Below are 19243 nucleotides of genomic sequence, written 5' to 3' on the forward strand. Positions count from 1 at the left end.
TCTGCAAACTTAACACCAGCGTCTTCATTCTTTGGATTGTTTTATTCTGCCTCTTGATTCCATTACTCAAAATTTTTCAGCAGAATGTGCTTATTCGATAGAATGCTATCTAACAGAAAATTATTTAATATTTATAAATAAATGGCAATCCGTTTATTTCTTCATGTGCGTGATGAGTTTCACTATTGCATGGCCGAAAGGTATGGTGTCGCCCGAAACCTTCTGAAAACATGCGCACATTTTACGGCACGGAAGGCGTATTATTATATTACACATAATAAATTATAGAAATTATATTTAATGAAGTTATAATAATTTTAGCACTATTTTTTACAATTGTGCATTTTAAAAGCATTTTGAATTAAGAACAAAAATACCTCTGTATACACTTTGTTATCGGAACTTGTCAGAAAATATTGTTGGAACTTGTGTTTGTTTTGAAACCCGGTATCAACATGAAGCTAGACGACGCCGCGTGCTTTTCAACTTCTGGAGGCAACAAGAGAAAAAACGGTTTCGAAATAGATGACAGAAGAGCGGTAAGAACAAAGCGTAGTGGTTGTGTTTTCACTAAGAAATCATCAATTGGTAGTGAAAGAAATCGTGAAATGTAGATGTTAGTAAAGCGTGGCGGCAAAGGTCCGCCATAGCGAGGTTCTTGAGCGCGCGGTCGGCGGCATCGTAGCACGTAACAAAGAACATTTACTTAATACACCTCAAGAAGACTACATTTTTACCTACCAGAGATGCTCGTTCCATGAAACGATCTTTGAAATCATTATTAGAACTATATAAGCTTGATAGCAAAGATGAAAACGGTTCACTACGACGGTAGTAAATTTTCCTCTTACGCACCACGCCAGCTTTGGCGGTAAAAAAGTACGCAAGTGTCGGAAATACCAATCAAGGACGCTGTCCGGCCTCAGGGACAGACACAGCTGCCCAAGGATAATATTGTACCTTTTGTAACGAAAGCGAACCATTTGTCTGGAGGCTGTATATCTTAGATTTGAAGCGACGACGTCGCTGTACAGGGGGAAGGGGATGATGAATGACCTCGCTTGTGTGTACCGTCAATGTAAAGGACCTTGAGTGGCGAGACAGGGACCAACGAGAAGTATGTTGCCCGGTGATAATGGCTATGCTAGACTGTAGTAGCTGTACCATACAGAGTCATTAAGTATTTGTAGGCCTGATGTTTGTTTTGCATGAAGCCTTAGGCTTACATGACAAACAGGCTAAATTAAGCTACCCACTGGTAAAAGGTTTAAGTTTTACTTTAAACCAGTCCGAATATTTACCGTCTTTTATTTATGATTTTGATTTTGTCAGTGCATTTTGTTTATGTTATTGATATTTACCTTGTTTTGTTTATGTTCTTAAGCTCATCCCCAAGGGGCTGGTCTTCAACATGACACCTAGGCTATTTTGCACCTACTGAACTGAACCCAGAGGAGCACAGTAATAGGCTTCAGTTTTACCACAATTTGGACTTGAAAATATCATTGTCAATCTTTTGCTGTAAAAAATATCTTTGGCTATCTTTCTCTGTAAAAAATATCGTTGTCTGCTTTTCCCTGTAAAATTTTACTTTAGACTATCACCAGCACCACTCCTATGAGTGCCATGTTCAGTACCAGTCTTTCCTGCCTTATAGGAAAATTGTTGGTAGAAAACATGCCAGTTAGCATTGTCATTTCTAACGAACATAATACAGTATACGTAGTTTTCTTACATATCTTTGCATACTTTTTTACTGTCATTGTTAAGAAAGGAGTTTTTACTTTCCTTTTCATGATTATGAGTTAATATAAAAAGTTAGTATAACAAAACTAGTCATATTCTTAAATGAGTAGCAGCAATAGGTGATATAGAGATAGGAACATGAAAATGCAAATATCAAGACAGTATAGTAGCTTGAAAGTACTTAGAGTTCAAGGTTTTTAAATTTGATAGTTTTTAAATTTTTTTAACATGCTAATCATTGCATTTTGCCTTGCAGAAACGACCTTTTGTTCCACCAAGGATTGTTGTTGATGTTGATGTACTTCAGGCAAGAGTGCAACAGGGTCGTGTTAGTACACAGGTACAATATACAGCCTTAAATGTTGTTTTTGCTTTTGTATTTGGCAGTTTTTTAGAATTTATGAAGACCCAATTTGGAAGTCATATTAATATAAAGAGAAGAAATTTGTATCAAAAGTACATTTGTTTTAATTTGAGGAGTTATTGTCATTTATGTATATAGAAGTTAACATCTTGTATACTTTGCCATAATTTTTTAATTTAACTTTTATTTTGGTGTTTGATTGTGAAAATGATTTTGTGATTTTCCCCCTCAACAGGTATTAGGTCGTCGAGGTCTTCATGCGGTCAAATACCCTGTGAATTGTGATCCCATTGATGGAGTCTCACCGAATATTTATGCGATGCAGGTGAATGGAACTACTTGCTCTCGCTGTCTTCAGGGTGAACCGGTAAGTTTCTTACCTTTTCTTTTTTGTCTGATGTTTTAGGTTCTTTGTGTTGATTGCTTACGGTCAAAAGAATCAAGGCGGGAATTTTTTATAAGCAAAAATGTTATCCAAAGTTTCATTACATTAAACATAACACCATTCTGGGAAATTTAATTGCTAGTTGTTTTCAGGAAATTTTTGTATTGAAAGTAATTACATCTGCTGGACTCATTGTTTTCAGAAAACCTGGATTTCTCACTATGACTTCATGTTGTTCCAATTTGAAGTTTAATGATTGTTAGTGTAGAATGATCTGTACTGCTGGATTTCTAATAAAGTACATCACTGGTGTGGGTAAACAACTGAACAGTAATATTTCAGGTATGCTTACCACATACCTGCCATTGCCTGTGTAGGTTTTGTTAAGCAGTGTTGTAAGCAAATTGAACGTAGTTTTTTGTAATAAAAGAGAATGCTTTTTAGCAGTAACATTTACAAGAAATGTTTGGACAAGTACATAGTTAAGTCCACTAGACTCATTGCAGTACAGAGTGCGTGTTGTGCTGTAAGGAACAAGCTGCTTTTGAAGATTGTAGTGTTGTCCCACAGGGTAAATTATCTTGAATCCTGATAGTGTTGTCCCACAGGGTAAATTATCTTGAATCCTGATAGTCAGTCTTTACCAGGGCAGTGTCATTGGTGTTCTTTCCTTACAATAAAATTAAATTTTTAAAAACAATTTTGAAAACAAATCCATCAGTTATACATTTTCGTAATCTTGTAGTCAGCAGATCCTTGGACATAAACTAAGGAGAAAAGAACCCTTAATCTTGCCAGATAGCTATCCAGGTAACAGTTCTGTTGCCAGTAATGGTACCTAAGTAATTTTCTGTCTTCCAGATCTCTCATAAGAAGCATGGCTTTGGGAGGTGGGTACTTTTAAGTATAAACTGATGAGTAGGTGAGAAGGACTTAGTGTTGATAAGGAAGGTAGATTGAATGGAGTCTTTAAAGGTAGGACCCCCTCTTAACCTGTTAGGGGTCACGTATTGGAGATGTTGCCGCTCCCATATTGTCACATTTTCTCGCTGGCAGAGTTGTCATTTGGTCTGTGACAGTTTCTATACCTTTTTATGTGTTCTTTTTTTATTACAGCGATATTGTTTTTTTGTATAAATGTATTAGGATAATAAACAATGTAGAGTAAGAAAAGATGAAAATTTATTTTGCATTTTTATATCATAACGATTACAAGCATGAAACATGAAAGGGAAAAAATTATCGTTCCATATGCCATTCCCTGAAACATAGAGCCAGTAGAGCAATTAATGGTTTTGTTTCATTTACATTTGTTTCGTGTCAGTTTAGTGCACGTGACATTGTAGGCAAACTTTATTTATATTCATCTAGAAACTGGTTGGCAAATCTGTTCATTGCTGTTACAATGTGCTCCATGAATTTGTCATAAAAAAATTAATATAACAAAATCCATGGGGTTTCTCTTATCCTGAACAATAAATTTCACAGCTTTGGGTGTACGAAAAGTAAAGGGACTCCTCTCCCTATTGGTTACTGTCCAGTCACTTGGCAATGCAATGCGCAAATCTAATTTATGGTTTTCTTCACGGTTAGATAAATCTTACACAGTCTCTGTTAGGCGCTGTTGAGCTGCTACTCTAAGTCATGTGGTCATCATCACTCTCTTCATCGAATAGTGATGATATCTCTTCAGGCAAAAGATTTTTCTTTCGGTTTGGAATGCTCGTGATGGCGGATAAATGGGGTCAAAACAAAAAGAAATCAAATCTTCATCGATGAATGCCTGAAGCGTAGCGCAAAGAGAGAGGTAGATGTCCTCTGTCAGACTGTCTTTCCATTTACCCTTAATTTAACAAATACAATTTGTATAAGAGTAAAGTGTATTTCTGAGCTTGTTCTTTATGGCATCAGCTTTGAAAGAGGGAGAATGTGTTACTCCGATGAAGGCGGTGTGATATGAGATGCGTGCAACTGAGATATGCTGTTGGTAACGTTTACCAGGTTAAGATGACAGGAATTTTGATAATCTTATTAACAAGGGAGCAAGATTAGGAATAGAAACATCTAGTATAGCCACAAGACATTTGTAAGAGTTAGTCATAAAAATCCCACAAAAAGATATAGAAGCAGTGCCTCCAGTGCTTATGATAATAGAACACATCCTTCTTTGCTTGGCAAAGATAGAAGAGGAGTGCTTGTGTGAATCTGTGATATAGTCAACTAATTCATATGAGGCTCCAATGTTTCTGTGTTTTCTTTCTTTAAATCCTCATCTGAAAGCCCTAATGGATAGAGTCAACAGACTAAATTCAAGAGGGTCTGAAGGGAGATCAGCCTGCATAGAGAGAGAAGTTATTGGAAAAGATGATAAATAAGAGGGAATATGAAATAAGAGCAACACACTTGAATACAGGAGATGCAGTACAGAGCAAGAGTTAATTTTTTCCTTGCTTAAATATTTTGAGGCCAGAAGATTTCACACAACTATCCTAAAATTTTAAAGGTTGATGTGGACACTGCTGTATTGAGCACTGGTCTGATGCCCCATGTCCAGTCTGTGGGCAGCCCTACATTTCCCTTATGCCATCTGGAGCACTCAGCAGAACAGTTAGGGAGTTTGAGAACACTTATCAGCTGGCTATACAGAACTTATCAGCACATTAATTGGTAAGATGTATTGCACCTGTTGAGATTGGCTCTTCTCTTGGCCGCTAATCAAGCACGATGAAATTAGCGTATATAGAAGGTGAGGCAACCTAAAAGTCTTGACCTGAACTTTAAACGCGTGTCTGGAAGACAGTGCAGACTTATCAAAAAGGCTTGAAAAGATATTGCAGACTTATCAAAGAGGCTTGAAAATTCACATTCTGGCCATATTGGATTGTCTCTAGTGATAGGTTGTTGTGGTTCAGAGCCTTCTACCCAACCTCTCAGATGTTAAGTTTGAATAATAACCAAACATTCAATTCTTTGTTTGTGGGATATCCCTTTCGCTTTCAGATCTCTCTCAAATGTTTATGGACGTCATCAGCAAGGTTTTTAAAGATTGAGGGATCGATGTTCTCCCAGTTGAGACGCTGTTCTGCTTCCAATTTCTCTACTGTTGAAGTGTCCTTGTTGCATAACTTTATTTTTTTATTATAGCCCAAAGGTTCTTGATTGGATTAATGTCTGGTGAGATACCTGGCCAGTCTCAGTCCTCATTGTAATTGATTTCGCTATCAGCAAGCCACTTCTTTACTACTTTTGCTGTATGGCAGGGTGCCCCATCTTGCTGAAGAATTTCTGCTCCAGTTACTTCCTTAGTAACTGTCTGACCTGTAGATAGGATGCCTTTGTGTCACTAACGAGATGCATGCTCTCATCAGTCCAAATTATAGCCCTCCAATGTTCCTTTGTCCAATCTTTATATTTGATGGCAAGATTCTTCCTTTTCTTTAACTGGGATGGAGGTACAGCATGTTTTACTTTCTTACAGGACAGCCATTTTTGTATGTTTTCCTCAATTGTCCTTGTACAGACATTTCCCTGTAATTTATGGTGTTTTTTATTTTTTTTATTTTTATTTTATTTTTTTTTTTTCTTTTAGTGTAGGATCAAGGTCTAACTCCCTCTTTATAAGAGCTAATGTTCGCTTACTTATCTTTGGGGGATTTCCTGTTGCCTTTAGATGCAGGGGTAACTCTGACCTCCAGCCTTGAATTTTGCCAACAAATGATAGACTTCATTCTTTCGCGCCAGTATGTGCTGCTATTTTTTTTTTTTTTTTTTTCATACTGTTAAACCCATTTTAAGCATTCTATTACTCTTATAGACATGTTTGCAAAGGTAATATGAGTGTTAATGCAAGGACAGTAATGAAGAAAAAGCCATGAGTGTGGTAGAATCAAGTCGATACCCTCCTCATGAAAGACAAATAGCTGTTGATCTATAATTCTCCCACCCACAACTGTGAGTGACTAACTCTATTGTCCAACTAGTTAATCTCTCACAGCCAATTTTTTAGCCCAGGTTTTAGGGTGATAGTCAAAAGTGCGGGTAATGTTTGCAAACGTCCCTATTTTGCAACTACTTTATCACCCGCATTGACTGTAAAAATACTAGCTGTATGAGTCACTGCAATGGTTTAATGTTTTTCCTCTATGATTCACTTACTTGTTACCAAACCCACATTAGCTGTTGAAATGATTAGGAATACACCATCACAAACATTTGTAGTTTCAATAACTTAAGATGCTGTAGAAGCCCTTCAGAGTTATAATCCAAAAAAATGCCCATGTTCAGCAAATCAAATTTTCACTTGACAAATTATTTTAAAAGTAAAAATGTGTTGAATTTTTGCCCATGCAGAGATTAAAGGATATGAAGAAACTGGCAAAGCAGTGAAAGTTGCAACTACTAGACAAGATCAAATCTAGATACTCTCATTAGTGATTATATAATATCTCTTGAAAACCCATTATTATAATCTACAATTGGCATGATAATGTGGAATAATGCACCTGATAGTAACACATTCAAATACAGAATTAATCATACCAAAAGGATTTTTACTATGGATGGTCTTGTTTGACTGATGGATACTTGATGAATATGTCACTTGATCCAGACTGATGTTGGGCATCCATGTACTGTAATCTAATCAGAATGGGTACAAAATGTAAAGTAACTCAATTGAATATTTTTTGTGTAAATGCTCAGAATATAATTGAAGACAAATGTAGATATCTGGAAAAAGAATTGTCAACCCCCCTCATTTTCAAATAACCCCATATAAATTTTTAAAAAGCTGTGATGTAATAATTTGGTATAGATAAATACATCAGGCCAGCCTGATTAATGTTAAATTAGTTCGGTTGACTGGTTAAACTACTTAATAATAATAATAATAAACATGATTGTATGCAACAAGGGACCTTACCAGTCCTCTAAACCCAAGGTTAATCACCTTGGTTTTAAAAGTGAAGGGACCCTGCTTTGAGAGAAAGGTAATGTTCAACGTCTGTATGGGCTTTAATTAAACAATTCCAGCTTTATTGTCCGTTAAAGGAGTCAGCCAAAGAAAATAACTCCATTTTGATATGACATTGGCTAATGAACTGTGGTGATCTTGCATTTTCCTCTCAATTTCTGAGGAGGAGTGTTTGCTGATTATACTAAGATCAGGTTAAGAAGACCTTAGAACCTGAGAGCTTTTTGGGATAACAGGAAAGATAACAAGGGTTTACTTGCTTAACAGGCATTTTAGAAGGGACATTATTTCCACTGCTGCCATCAATATTGCTGGCCAACTGGACATCTGGGTAGGCAAATATTTATTTTGAGGTGTCACTGCAGGATTATGCAAAAGTTTACTGATAAGTCGTATTAAAGCTCAGTAAAGAACAGAAATGGGAGTTGCTTGTCAGGATAAATTAATTCTTAGTTTATGACACAACATCCAAATCTGAGGTGCTTGAAGAGGCTTTAAGCCATGGTCTTATTAATACACTTCATGGCTTACAGAGAAAGTTATCTGCTCTTTCTGGGTTGGAAGTACAGTCATGCCCCTAACTTACGCGAGGTTAGGTTCCAGAACCCCTCCCGCAAGGTGAATTTTCGTGTAAGTTTGGCACAGTCTCTAAAAATGCTAATAAATGCTTATTTGTAAAGTCTAAACACTAAATGTGACCCTAATCATGCTCCCAAATTATTAAGCTAACTTTTAATGAAATTAAAATTACTGTAATTTCATTTAAAAGTTAGCTTAATACATTACCCTTAAAAAAGTAAATAAATGGTCGACATAAAAATAGAGTTGGGAGAGAATTTCTCTCTCTCTCCCCTTCTGACTGATCTATTTTTAGAAGTCTTCTCAACATCTTTTTAATAACTTTATTCTATGTCTCTTTCTCTTTGTTCTGAAATGCTTTTTCATGAACAAACTCTTTTTTATTTTGACTAATACAACTTAGTTATTACTGTATGTCTCTATGTTTTAGAATGTATTTGCCACACTAGTGCATTTACACTTCGTAGACGGTACAGTAAAATGAGATCAATTTAAACTACTGTACAGGTAAAGACATACAGAGAAAATATATATAATATATATATATATATATAGAGAGAGAGAGAGAGAGAGAGAGAGAGAGAGAGAGAGAGAGAGAGAGAGAGAGATTGTCCTTACTTAAGAGAGTGAAATTATTTATTAGTTATTACAGAGACTGAGAGAATAACATGAGAGAGAGAGAGAGATATTGTCCTTACTTGAAATATCAAGTTAAAATATGAATTATCACGGAGACGGAGAGAACAACATGAGATAGAGAAGTTATTCTTACATTAGATATCAAAAGATGGAAATCCAGTATTAAACTAACTTTTAAATGAAATTAAAGTTACTGTAATTTCATTTAAAACTTACCTTAATTTAAACTATCTACTGTACAGGTCAAGACGTACAGAGAAATAATAAGTTGTGAATATGTGTGAGCATTAACTATGAATGAGAGAGAGAGAGAGAGAAAGATAAGGGTTGTCCTTACTTAAGAGAATGAAATTATTTATCAATCATTACGGGGACTGAGAGAAAACACGAGAGAGAGAGATATTGTCCTTACTTAAAATATTAAGTTGAATCATTTATGAATTATTACGGAGAGAGAGAGAGAGAAGTTATTCTTATGTTAGATATCAAAAGATGGAAATTCAGTATTAAACTAACTTTTAAGTAAAATTAAAGTTACTCTAATTTCATTTAAAAGTTAGCTTATTACATTATCCTTAATAAAAAGAAATAAATGGTTAATGTAAGAATATAGGAGATTGTGAAGATTAGTCTACTATTTCTCTCTCCCCCCATTCCACCGATCTATTTTTGGAAGTCTTCTCAACCTCGTTTTAAAAAACTTTTTATTCTTTCTCTTCGTTCTGAAATGCTCTATATCTCAATGTTTAAGAACAGTGCATTTACAGTTTGTAAACGGTACAAGTAAAATTAGATAAATTTCAAATGAACTACTGTAAAGTTAAAGTCATACAGAGAAACAGTCATACATAGGTTGCGCTAACTAAGAGAGAGAGAGAGAGAGAGAGAATTACAGGAAACCTTTGACCACTAATCAGGAACACTACCCCTTTTTGTCATGTTAAAGTGACATGTCTGACAGCTTTTGCTTTCGAGCTTCTTACAGAAGATGAGGGGAAAAATATTTATGTTTAAAATACGTATCACATACGAATTTTGTAATTAGTTATATTTTTATTATTATTATTAATATTTAATCTTATTAATATTTGAAAGTTAGTACTTATTATTAGGTGAAAAATTTATCATACAAAACAAATAAACATATATGCACCATTAAAATTCTCCCATCTCAGTAAAAGAGAGAGAGAGAGAGAGAGAAATTATTACCTTTGTTATTTAATGTTATTTGATTTATACATTAAAGCTTAAAAACTTATAAATTACATAAAGATTACATAAAGAATTGAACATAAACACTTGCAGGGTTTCTCAGTATTTGCAAGTGTTCGTGTGTCTGTGAAAAACTTGTGTATGATAATTAGTTAGGTTCCCATGAAAAGTTCGTGTGTCTTTGAATTTGCACAACTTGAATCGAGCAAGTTCGGGGTACAGTATTACTGTATGCAACGTTCAGTGATGTGGGTTCTTTGACATGATTGCTTTAGCTCTTTTTGCTTTGTTTTGAATCCAGAAAAAGGCTTAACATTTTTTAAAAATTATACTGGTTATAAGGGAAGGATTTGTAGCAGATAACTTGAGTATGTTGAATAATTGATAGTACAAGGAATCCAGAAGCTGTGAACAATTTGGGATTCTAATACAACAAGCCACTAACCACATAATTTCATTTTTCCTTTTCCTTTTCTAAGTGAACTGAAATAACACCTTAGCTTACTTTGGAGGAAGAACAGTTGTATTGCTCGTTGAGGATGAGATAGGAGACTTTGTTTTATATGAAGTATTGAGTAATTTTGTATATTAGGTTTTACTTTTACATGTAACTTGTATTTTTTATGTGTCTGCTTTCTTATGAATGTTACAGTATGTCAGAAGGGTTTAACCAATGGATTATGGTGGAATTCAGATATTAACCTTTGTATTTTGTCCCATTTAATTTAAAGAACTGAATACCTAGAGCACTTGCAATATTTGTAACATGGTTACAAACTTATTCCCACTGTACCTTGATTCCTTTATTAGTATACCTTGGCACATCAGATGCCCCTTTGTGGTTATATTAAGTTGAAGATTTTAAGTAGACATCCATGGCAATAAGAATGTCAAAATTAGGAAAGGCTCCAAATGAATATATTCTTATTTTTCAGGGTCATTTTCGTCACATCCTGGAAAAGTAACTGGCGAGGAGCTACTTCTTTTAATCGCAAGTACCTGCTGTAATTTAAGATGTTGGATGGAGTGTGCAATAGGTAGATGAAAGTGGTATTATATTGGATTTATGACTGTGTGGACATCCTTGAGGTGAGATAAACGGGTCTTGTGATCAAACAAGGTAGTTGCTCTTGCTGCTGCTGCTGCTGCTGCTGTGAATTTTTCAAGTTGCAGTGATGCTCATGTTTACTAAATCTTGATACTGCATAATTGTTTAGTGTTATTAATCATTATTGTTTTAGTTGAAGCACATTCACTGAAATTGAATTCTTACTAAGTTATTGGTCTCCTGAAGTAGGCTACATGAATAGTATTGTCTTAGCATTTGTACAATTATCCCAACATCACTGGTAAACACCTTTTTTGTCATGTGTAGACCTTGCGGTGATTTTTGTCAATTGATTTTTATGCTGAAATTGAATACAGTAACAGCTTAGAATTTTACCAGTCTCCTTGTGTTTTCTATGACAGTGCTATGTATGCCAGCCCTGTTGTAAAATAGAGACTAAGGCAGTTTTTATAGGAAGTGTTATTTATTAATGAGGATGTTACTTAGGAGTGTGCAAAATTTTATTAATTATGGCATCCATGCCTCTCTGAGAAGTAAGTTGTTTGACGCTAAGTGAAATTCAGCAATTTAATTTTTCATAATTATGTTTTTAAGAAAAATTTGCCACTAATAGAGAAAGCCGTCCTACACCAGAGATCCAAATCTTGGCTAGGAATAAGCAACATTAATAAGTGTTTTTACATTCAATCAGAATGGTTCCCAAAGAAAAAGATGGCTTGCAGTTCTGAGGTGAACTATGTTAAATATTTTGTTTTCTATTAAAGCACCAAGGTGATTTCACAAAATAAAAGATAACTTCAGGAATGTCAACAAAAAGAAATACTGAAAAGCTTGAAAATTCAAATTATGTTAGCAATAATGTGATTTTGTTTTTACTTTTAAGAAACAAAAATAAAAAAAGTCATGTGAAGCTTGTGTACTCTTAGTGAATAGAGCTGAAATATTACCAAGAGCATTCAGATATCAGTTATAATACGCTGCATTGACTTTTGTGGAGGTTCTGTTATTCAATTTTGTGGATATGGTGATGAAAGGGATGATTTAGTAAATCCACTTGTATTCAGGGGTTGATGAAGTTTTCATGTAATTATAGATTAGGGTTAAAGAACCATTTAGCAACTTGCAGTCTTTAAAGAAAATTCTAGAATGACTTAGAATGAAGCTCTCAAGTGTCTGTTCGAGATGTACAGCTGTGTTTTAGTGGTAGAAATAAGTAGCAGCCATGGTTGATGGCTGCTTGATAACACGTTGTCATGGATCTGAGGAATAGTAAGGTGTGGTGCTTGGCAAAGTGAAACCAAGTGTATGCTGGCTTCATTGAGGAAGGGGACAATGAGAATGAGCAAGTGGGAAGTCAATCTTACATATCAAGTTCCCAAGGGCTTGAGTTTCAAGAAAAGTGGATTGCGCAGCCCTACCCTTTATGGGTGCCAAGCTGGGCTTCGAGTACAAACCTTAGGCAATTATCGGACAAAAAAATTGTCTTGCTCTCAGAGGAAAATTTCTGTATCAGTATATTGCATTGGATATGGAAATTTGAAAAGTCAATAATTTGGTAAGAAAGTTTATTATGCAAGCCAATCAGTGGAGAACTGTATAAGTGTTTGTGGTGATGACCTGGAAGACTACTCCATACTTACCTCTTATCTGTTGAACATGATTGTTCTTAGTACTGTATGTTGAGAATTGTTAGATTAGGATCCAGTTCTTGAACAATGCCAGAAATTTAAACTGAATGATTAAGTAGTCCAACTTCTGAATGTTAAGCCTTTGAGGGACACTAGATGGAAAGCTTGCCAGGCTACAAAAGCATACTTCATCGGTCCCATCTATTCTTGTTGGCTCTGGGTATGACGCTTAATGAGCACAGCAGTGATGTGAATTTGACAGACTTAACATGTAGTGAAAGCAGAGTACTCCCTTAGTACTTCCTTATGAAGAGAAAGGCATGTTAAAGTTTCATTTTACCCAAAGTTTGAAGATAAACTTTAGGGACCAAAGCCACCATATCCATCCTGTTGTAGGTGGCCTCACACCCCTCTTTAAAATTCTCGTAAGGCAGTGCTTATTTTGCTTTAATGGAATAATTTTAATGAGTAAATGGTAGACCTTGTTGATTGGTAAATTCAGGCCCCCTTATGTCTCATTATTGGTGAAGTAGTTTATCTTTGGACCTTGTCCCCATATAGAGAATGCATTACCACTAGAACATTGTATGGTCTTCCTGGTTTCAGCCAACAATAGACAAAAAAGTTTGCCTTATTGTGTCCCATAATTAAGAATTGCTGTGATCTTTGTTCTTGGTATAAGAAGACTAGTTATTGGACTTTGCATGTTAGAAGAAAGTTTAATGAAAAAACCATTATCAAATTTAGGTGAAATATCAGTTGTGTCCTGTTCTTATATGTTAGAATTTTTGCTTGAAAATGCCATACTTGAAAATTCCAGTGATACATAGTATAACTAGATTAGCGATGGCTAAAAGTTTTAAGCTGACAAGCCATACTTTCAGTTTGTGTAATAAAGTATATTGACGGAAACTTGCTCGACAAAGTTAAGTACAATATGTTGATTATGTGATTTTGAAGCTCATAAATTAGGTTAACTGACAAGCCTGTTCTCATCAAGGCAATAACTTGTGTGCTGAGAAAACTACTATGAGTACTTTCTTGATTCACTGGTAAAGTTATGGTTGTATTACAGGTAATTAATTTTGAGCATTTTCTTAAGGCTTATACAGCTGGATATCCAGAGGATTAGATTCTCTTATATATCTTATTCAACATCTCATGTGAAAATCTTGAACCTGTCATGACTACATGAGGAGTAATTTCATTGACACCTTAATGAAGTGTTATTTCAAAATGTGGGAAAGTGTGACTCTCATAAAACTCACCTTCATATTGTAAGTTGGAGAAAATCAAGGTTTATTCTTGAATTCAGCATAAAAATTATTGCAAATTTCCCTTACTAAATTACTTGTGACAGAAAGCAACAGTTCATTTTGTTGTCCAGTGTTTTCAGTAGTACCTAAGCTGTTTTAAGGCTGCTATTAGCATAGGATTTTTTTCTCAGAATTTTATCCCTGTCCAGGTTTGTGTCCTGGTTAGAATATAGTTGTGGGACTTTATTTATCAAAATCATATTAGGATATGCTACAAAGGAACTTGAAGTACAATGTTGTGTACTTGATACTAGCAAAGAATATTTTGCTTTTTTTTTACGAGGTATGATTGTTTGTATGGAATTTTAACTATTGGTGAATGTGAACTACCAGTGAAATGATTCTTTTGTTTAGTTTTCCTTTTATATAGGCAAGTGAACTGATTATAATCAGTTGTATATTTGTTTTGCTGTTCAAATATATTTCATAGATTTTTTTTGTTACAAACTGAAGGGGTTTGAAATTGTTATATATTGTAGGTACTAATTGGTATTAAATATTATTCAATAGGTCTCATGTCAAATGCAGTCTGTATCAATCGGAGATGCAGTTACTGTTGTGTCTCTTTCATCCCATTCTTCAGCCATCATAGACTCTTATAGCATGTTGATAGTATAAGGAAAAAGCAGAGATTAAACTCCTAAAAATCATGTAGATAACATAGTTACTTTATCTAAGAAGTGAGATTTAATAAGAGAAGATGATGGCTTTAGGAATAGAAACTGTGTCAAAAACTTTCTTCCTCTCCCTTTCAGTCACTATTGTAGATTTATTTTATCTCGGTGGATTTTGATTATTGGTGCATGTGCCCAGTCAGCCTCCTAAGGTACAAAAATCAACATGCCATTTTGTAAACCCAGGATCACAATCACATTTCTCAAATAAATAGTCCAGCTATGAATCTCATAGTTTCATTGGTTTCCTATGTATCTTGATTATTTCTAGTGACTTACAGTTGCTGATCATTGACTTTTTCCAGTTGCTGCTGATTACCACTGAAAGTCAGTTTTGCTGTTGTTCTTCAGTCTTCTATTAAGACTTTGAAAGGAAGGATGGTTGAACTGTACAGAGCAACTTCTTTTCATTTGAGAGTCATTCATACGTGATCAGTTTTGAATGAATTCACAAAATTTGTAAGTAATTTAATGTTGTATTGTTGTGATTGTTGTAACAGCCCAGTTACAACCATCAAATGAAAGAATAATGGAGTAGAACACAAGTTAAAACTAATTAAAATCACCTTGTTCTTGAGATTTTTGCCTTCACTACTTAACAGCCTTAGCCACCATAAATACTAGTGACAATGTACAGTATCTTGTTCAGGTCATGAAGTCTTTATTTGTTAAGTCTAATCAGCTTTGTGAATTACTGGTAACATTTTGTAAATTCATTCATGTTAGGTTCATAGAAACTTATAAGGGCCAACATCTACAATTGCACAAATATGTAGTTCAAGAAAGGTAGGTTGTGTTAAATTTCAAGTACATGTATTTAGAATTTGGAACAGGCATTGATTGCTTTGAGGCTCTTAAGCATAGATTACACATGTACTAACATTCATGAAATGATTTCGGTTAAAATAGTTATTCCTGGTTTTCCCTCTGATTGCTTCTTTGTGTGATATTGTGACTTACTGTTGTTTTACTAGTAATGCAAACCCATGAGTCATCTCAGCCTAAGGAGGGGAAGCCTTGTGTCATGTGACATTGCCCAGGCACAGGGTTATGTTTCTTGCAAGCGCTTTCTATCCCTTCTGGAAATTGATCTGCACACCTTCTACACTCATTGCCTACATGGATACCAGTGTCACCAATACTGGTCCTCAGAAGTCACCTTCTAGGCCCGGTTAAGAACCTTCTTCCTCTGCAACTGTTGCCGTGGACCCCTGCACCACTGTTGCTGCCCATACATAGGTCTCCACTGAGACCCATGTCACCAAAGATACACAGGTTTGTACGAAACCCAGTGTTGCTAATACCAGTTGTGGGAAGTCGTTCGCTTGGACTGGTAAAGGTTCTTGTACCATTGCATGGGGTCCCACTGACTCCCGTGGCATCGGTGAGTGCTCGGTTGCAGCTACAGACTGTGGTACATCCCAACGAGAGTGAGCCCACAGCATGCGGCTGCTGCCTCTCCCCCTGCATGTTCCTGAAAGGAAACAGTGCCAGGGTCCCTAAAAGGTGAAGTTGGCTCACGGGTCTGCACACCTGGGAAAGCGATGAGGGGGTCCCCATCCAGTCTTCTTCACTGAGAGAGGCCACAGCCTCAAAAAAGACAGTAGCACATCCGCAGGATAGGCCCAGTTCACATCCGTATGAGTGTGCACATTTGTGTGAATGTGTCCGTTCTCCCAGACCCACGCAGTGATTGTTACTGCGGGTTGATGACCACACGGCCTTCCTCTCCTGTTGGGGCTTCGGCCTTCGACCCCACTCGCTTGTCTCCTCAACGTGAGTCGGACATGTCTAGGGGCCAAAATTGGGATCGTTCACCTTCCCATTCCAGCCTGCCCACAAGAGCTAAAGCCCCCAGTCTGGTCTTAGGATCAGAAAGGTTGTATGCTCAAGTGGTGCGGAGGGGATGAGGGGGTTCTGATGGGGACTCTCCTGCTGAGAGAGTAGCCTGGGAGGATAGTGACCTGGAAGGGCTTGGAGGTCCATTTCCTCAGGACATGGGTGCCCCTGAACTACAGAGGACTTACGTGGAGATTGTGAAACTGATCCGTCAGTAGAACAATCTTGGGGAAGAGACCATGGCTACTCCTGTGTATCTTCCTGCCCTTGAAGCTTTCTGGGGACCACGCAAGGAACCCAAAGTTTCGTTGTGCCTTCCATGGTCCAGTCTTGCAGAAGGGGTTCCAGACCAAGTGAGTTCTCTGGTCTCTGGGCAGGAGAACTCACTTCATTCTAGCTGTTCTAACAAGATACTTCCCCCTCCTTTCCCTTGTCAGAAGCATTTCTATCTGCCCTCAGAGGGGCCACTGCCGACCAAACAGGTTGACCAGGACCTGGATCATCTATGCCCAGGTCTGTCACTAGACCAGCTTCATGTGGAGAGAGTCTCCCTCTTGCAGCATGAGTCGGCAGCAGTGAAATCGACTGCCATAGCAGCATTCCAGGAAGTGTCTTGGCTCAATCGTTGTACATTGTCCATGTCCAGGATTGCTTCCTTGCCTTCTAAGAGTTCAGGAAACTTTGTGGAGGAAACCACTTTCAAGAGGCTAATGCTATCTGGAGGTAGGGCCATTTCCTACCTAGCCCACCAGACAGCAAACCTGTTGGCAAATTTGGTGTTGAAGAGGAGGGACTCAGTCCTGACCTAAATCTCCAAGTTTGTTGGCCCTGAGTCAGCTTTGGCCTTGAGGAATGGACCGTTGCTGGGTTCTACTTCTCTTTTCCCTACTCTCTTCCCTAGAGAGCAAATGGATGCTGCGGTAGACAGACAAGGATGACAACAATGACTGTCTTGTCCATCAGGCAGTGGCAAAGACCTCTGGGTCTTCGCGTGCCACAGTGGCCCGACCTTCAGGTCAGGCTGGCACTTCCTTTACGGGTCCTAAGAAGTCCCAGACTTCGAAGGCACCCCATAGGAGTACCCAGCCTTCTTCTACCCCCTCCAGAAAGGATGCACAACAGTGCCCCTATCAGCCCCCTTCCCAGGCCGGGAGAGGCGGCAAGGGTAAGAAGGTAGGAGGACACTAGGGGCAGTGTTCCTCCCCACATGCTGCCATTGGTTGGGGGGTTGCCTGTTGTGCCATTGTAAATATTCATGAAGTATGTTTACTTGCCTTTGAGTCTCTGCCACCTTTCACTTGTAATCCAGTCCATCTCCAAACTTATGTTCCTGGCTCACTGAAGGATCTCACTTTGCTTGGGGAGGCGAAGGCGTTGCTGAAGAAGGTGCTGTGGAAATCATGACAAATCAGTCTCCGTGCTTTTACAGCCGTCTCTTTCTTGTTGAGAAAGCAACAGAGGGATGGAGACCGGTCGTAGACTTATCTTCCTTAAACCAATTTGTTCGTCTGACTCAGTTCACTATGGAAACGACACATTCAGTGCTCACAGCCATCAGGGAGTCTGACTTCTTGCTTACGATGGACCTGATGGATGCGTACTTCTAAATACCCATCCATCAGTCCTTACGCAAGTACCTCTGCTTTATCCTCGGAGACGGTGTACCAGTTCAGGGAACAGTAAACCCCCTGTATTCATGTTCTCACGATTCGCGGGATTTTCTTTGGAATGTATCTATAAATTATTCACAAAAAATTTGTCAATTCGCAGACTTTTTCGTCTGGAAATATTCACTAATTAGTGTATTTTGATGTTATTTTCATGACTAAATACATTTTTTTATGGTAAAAAAATTATTTACTAATTTTCAAATATTAAGATTAAGATTAAATAATAATAATAATAATAATCAAACAAAAACTTCTTTCAGTTTTCTTCTGAAGATGGAAAGAGAAACCCACAAGATTTTTGTGTATAACTTGTTTACTGGTAAATATTTACATATTACTTTGATCTCGAGCACTTTCAGGTCCTAACTGTGACCCTTTTTCAAGAGATGAGGTAGTCAGGCTGGTTCAAGGCCCAGCCTGACTACCTCATCTCTTGATAAAGGGTCACAGTTAGGACCTGAAAGTGCTCGAGATCAAAGTAATATGTAAATATTTACCAGTAAACAAGTTATACACAAGAATCTTGTGGGTTTCTCTTTCAATAATAATAATAATAATACAGCACTGTAAGATTAATACGTAACTCAAAGAGAGAGAGAGAAACTGGTTTTCTGCCTGCCCTCCATTCAGGACAGACCCAATCTCATTAAAGCAAAGATAGATGCTCAGAATTGGTACTATTGAAATATTAAAATTATATTAAAGTACTATTGAAATTATATTAGAATGATATATTAATGTTTCAGGATGATAGTATAAGCATTTTTAGAGGTTACATTTTATGATAGAATAATTTTTTACGGTACATACTAATTTTCAAATATTAATATTAAGTTTTACCATTTTAAACAAACAAACAGGGATTCCCAGTCTTTTTTCCTCAACTTGAGAAAGAAGGTGGGAGTGTAAATGTCAATTTACTTGGCAGTTTGACATATTGGCCAGAGGGGAAGGGGAGTTTTGCCCTCAGAAGCTCAAAGATTTCAATCTTTTGATATTGTAAGGCATTTCTCTCTCTCCCAGGAAAGGATACTGTTTGTGTGTGTGTGTGTGTGTTCATAGTGTTTTAAAAATGTGTAGTAATGGTATTACATCTTTGGAAGACAAAAAACAAACATATCAATTTTTTTGTTGTCAGAGAGATTAAAGA

The 19243-nt window shown here is 36.8% G+C and overlaps 1 protein-coding gene across 2 annotated transcripts; it reads left to right on the forward strand.

The window, feature by feature from the left end:
• The first annotated feature begins 390 nt into the window (after window positions 1-390).
• Window positions 391-14811, forward strand: LOC136825503 (uncharacterized). Of its 2 annotated transcripts, none has more exons than XM_067082066.1 (4): window positions 391-539; window positions 2003-2086; window positions 2346-2477; window positions 10833-14811. In XM_067082066.1, the coding sequence occupies exons 1-4, from the start codon at window positions 456-458 to the stop codon at window positions 10860-10862; spliced, it is 330 nt and encodes a 109-aa protein (XP_066938167.1). In that variant the 5' UTR covers window positions 391-455; the 3' UTR covers window positions 10863-14811. The 2 variants fall into 2 exon arrangements, with proteins under 2 accessions (XP_066938167.1, XP_066938168.1); XM_067082067.1 differs by having other exon boundaries at window positions 531-1117.
• The last annotated feature ends 4432 nt before the right edge of the window (window positions 14812-19243 follow it).

The sequence above is a fragment of the Macrobrachium rosenbergii genome, chromosome 37, assembly GCF_040412425.1.
Source record: "Macrobrachium rosenbergii isolate ZJJX-2024 chromosome 37, ASM4041242v1, whole genome shotgun sequence".
In the NCBI taxonomy this organism is placed as follows: Eukaryota; Metazoa; Arthropoda; class Malacostraca; order Decapoda; family Palaemonidae; genus Macrobrachium; species Macrobrachium rosenbergii.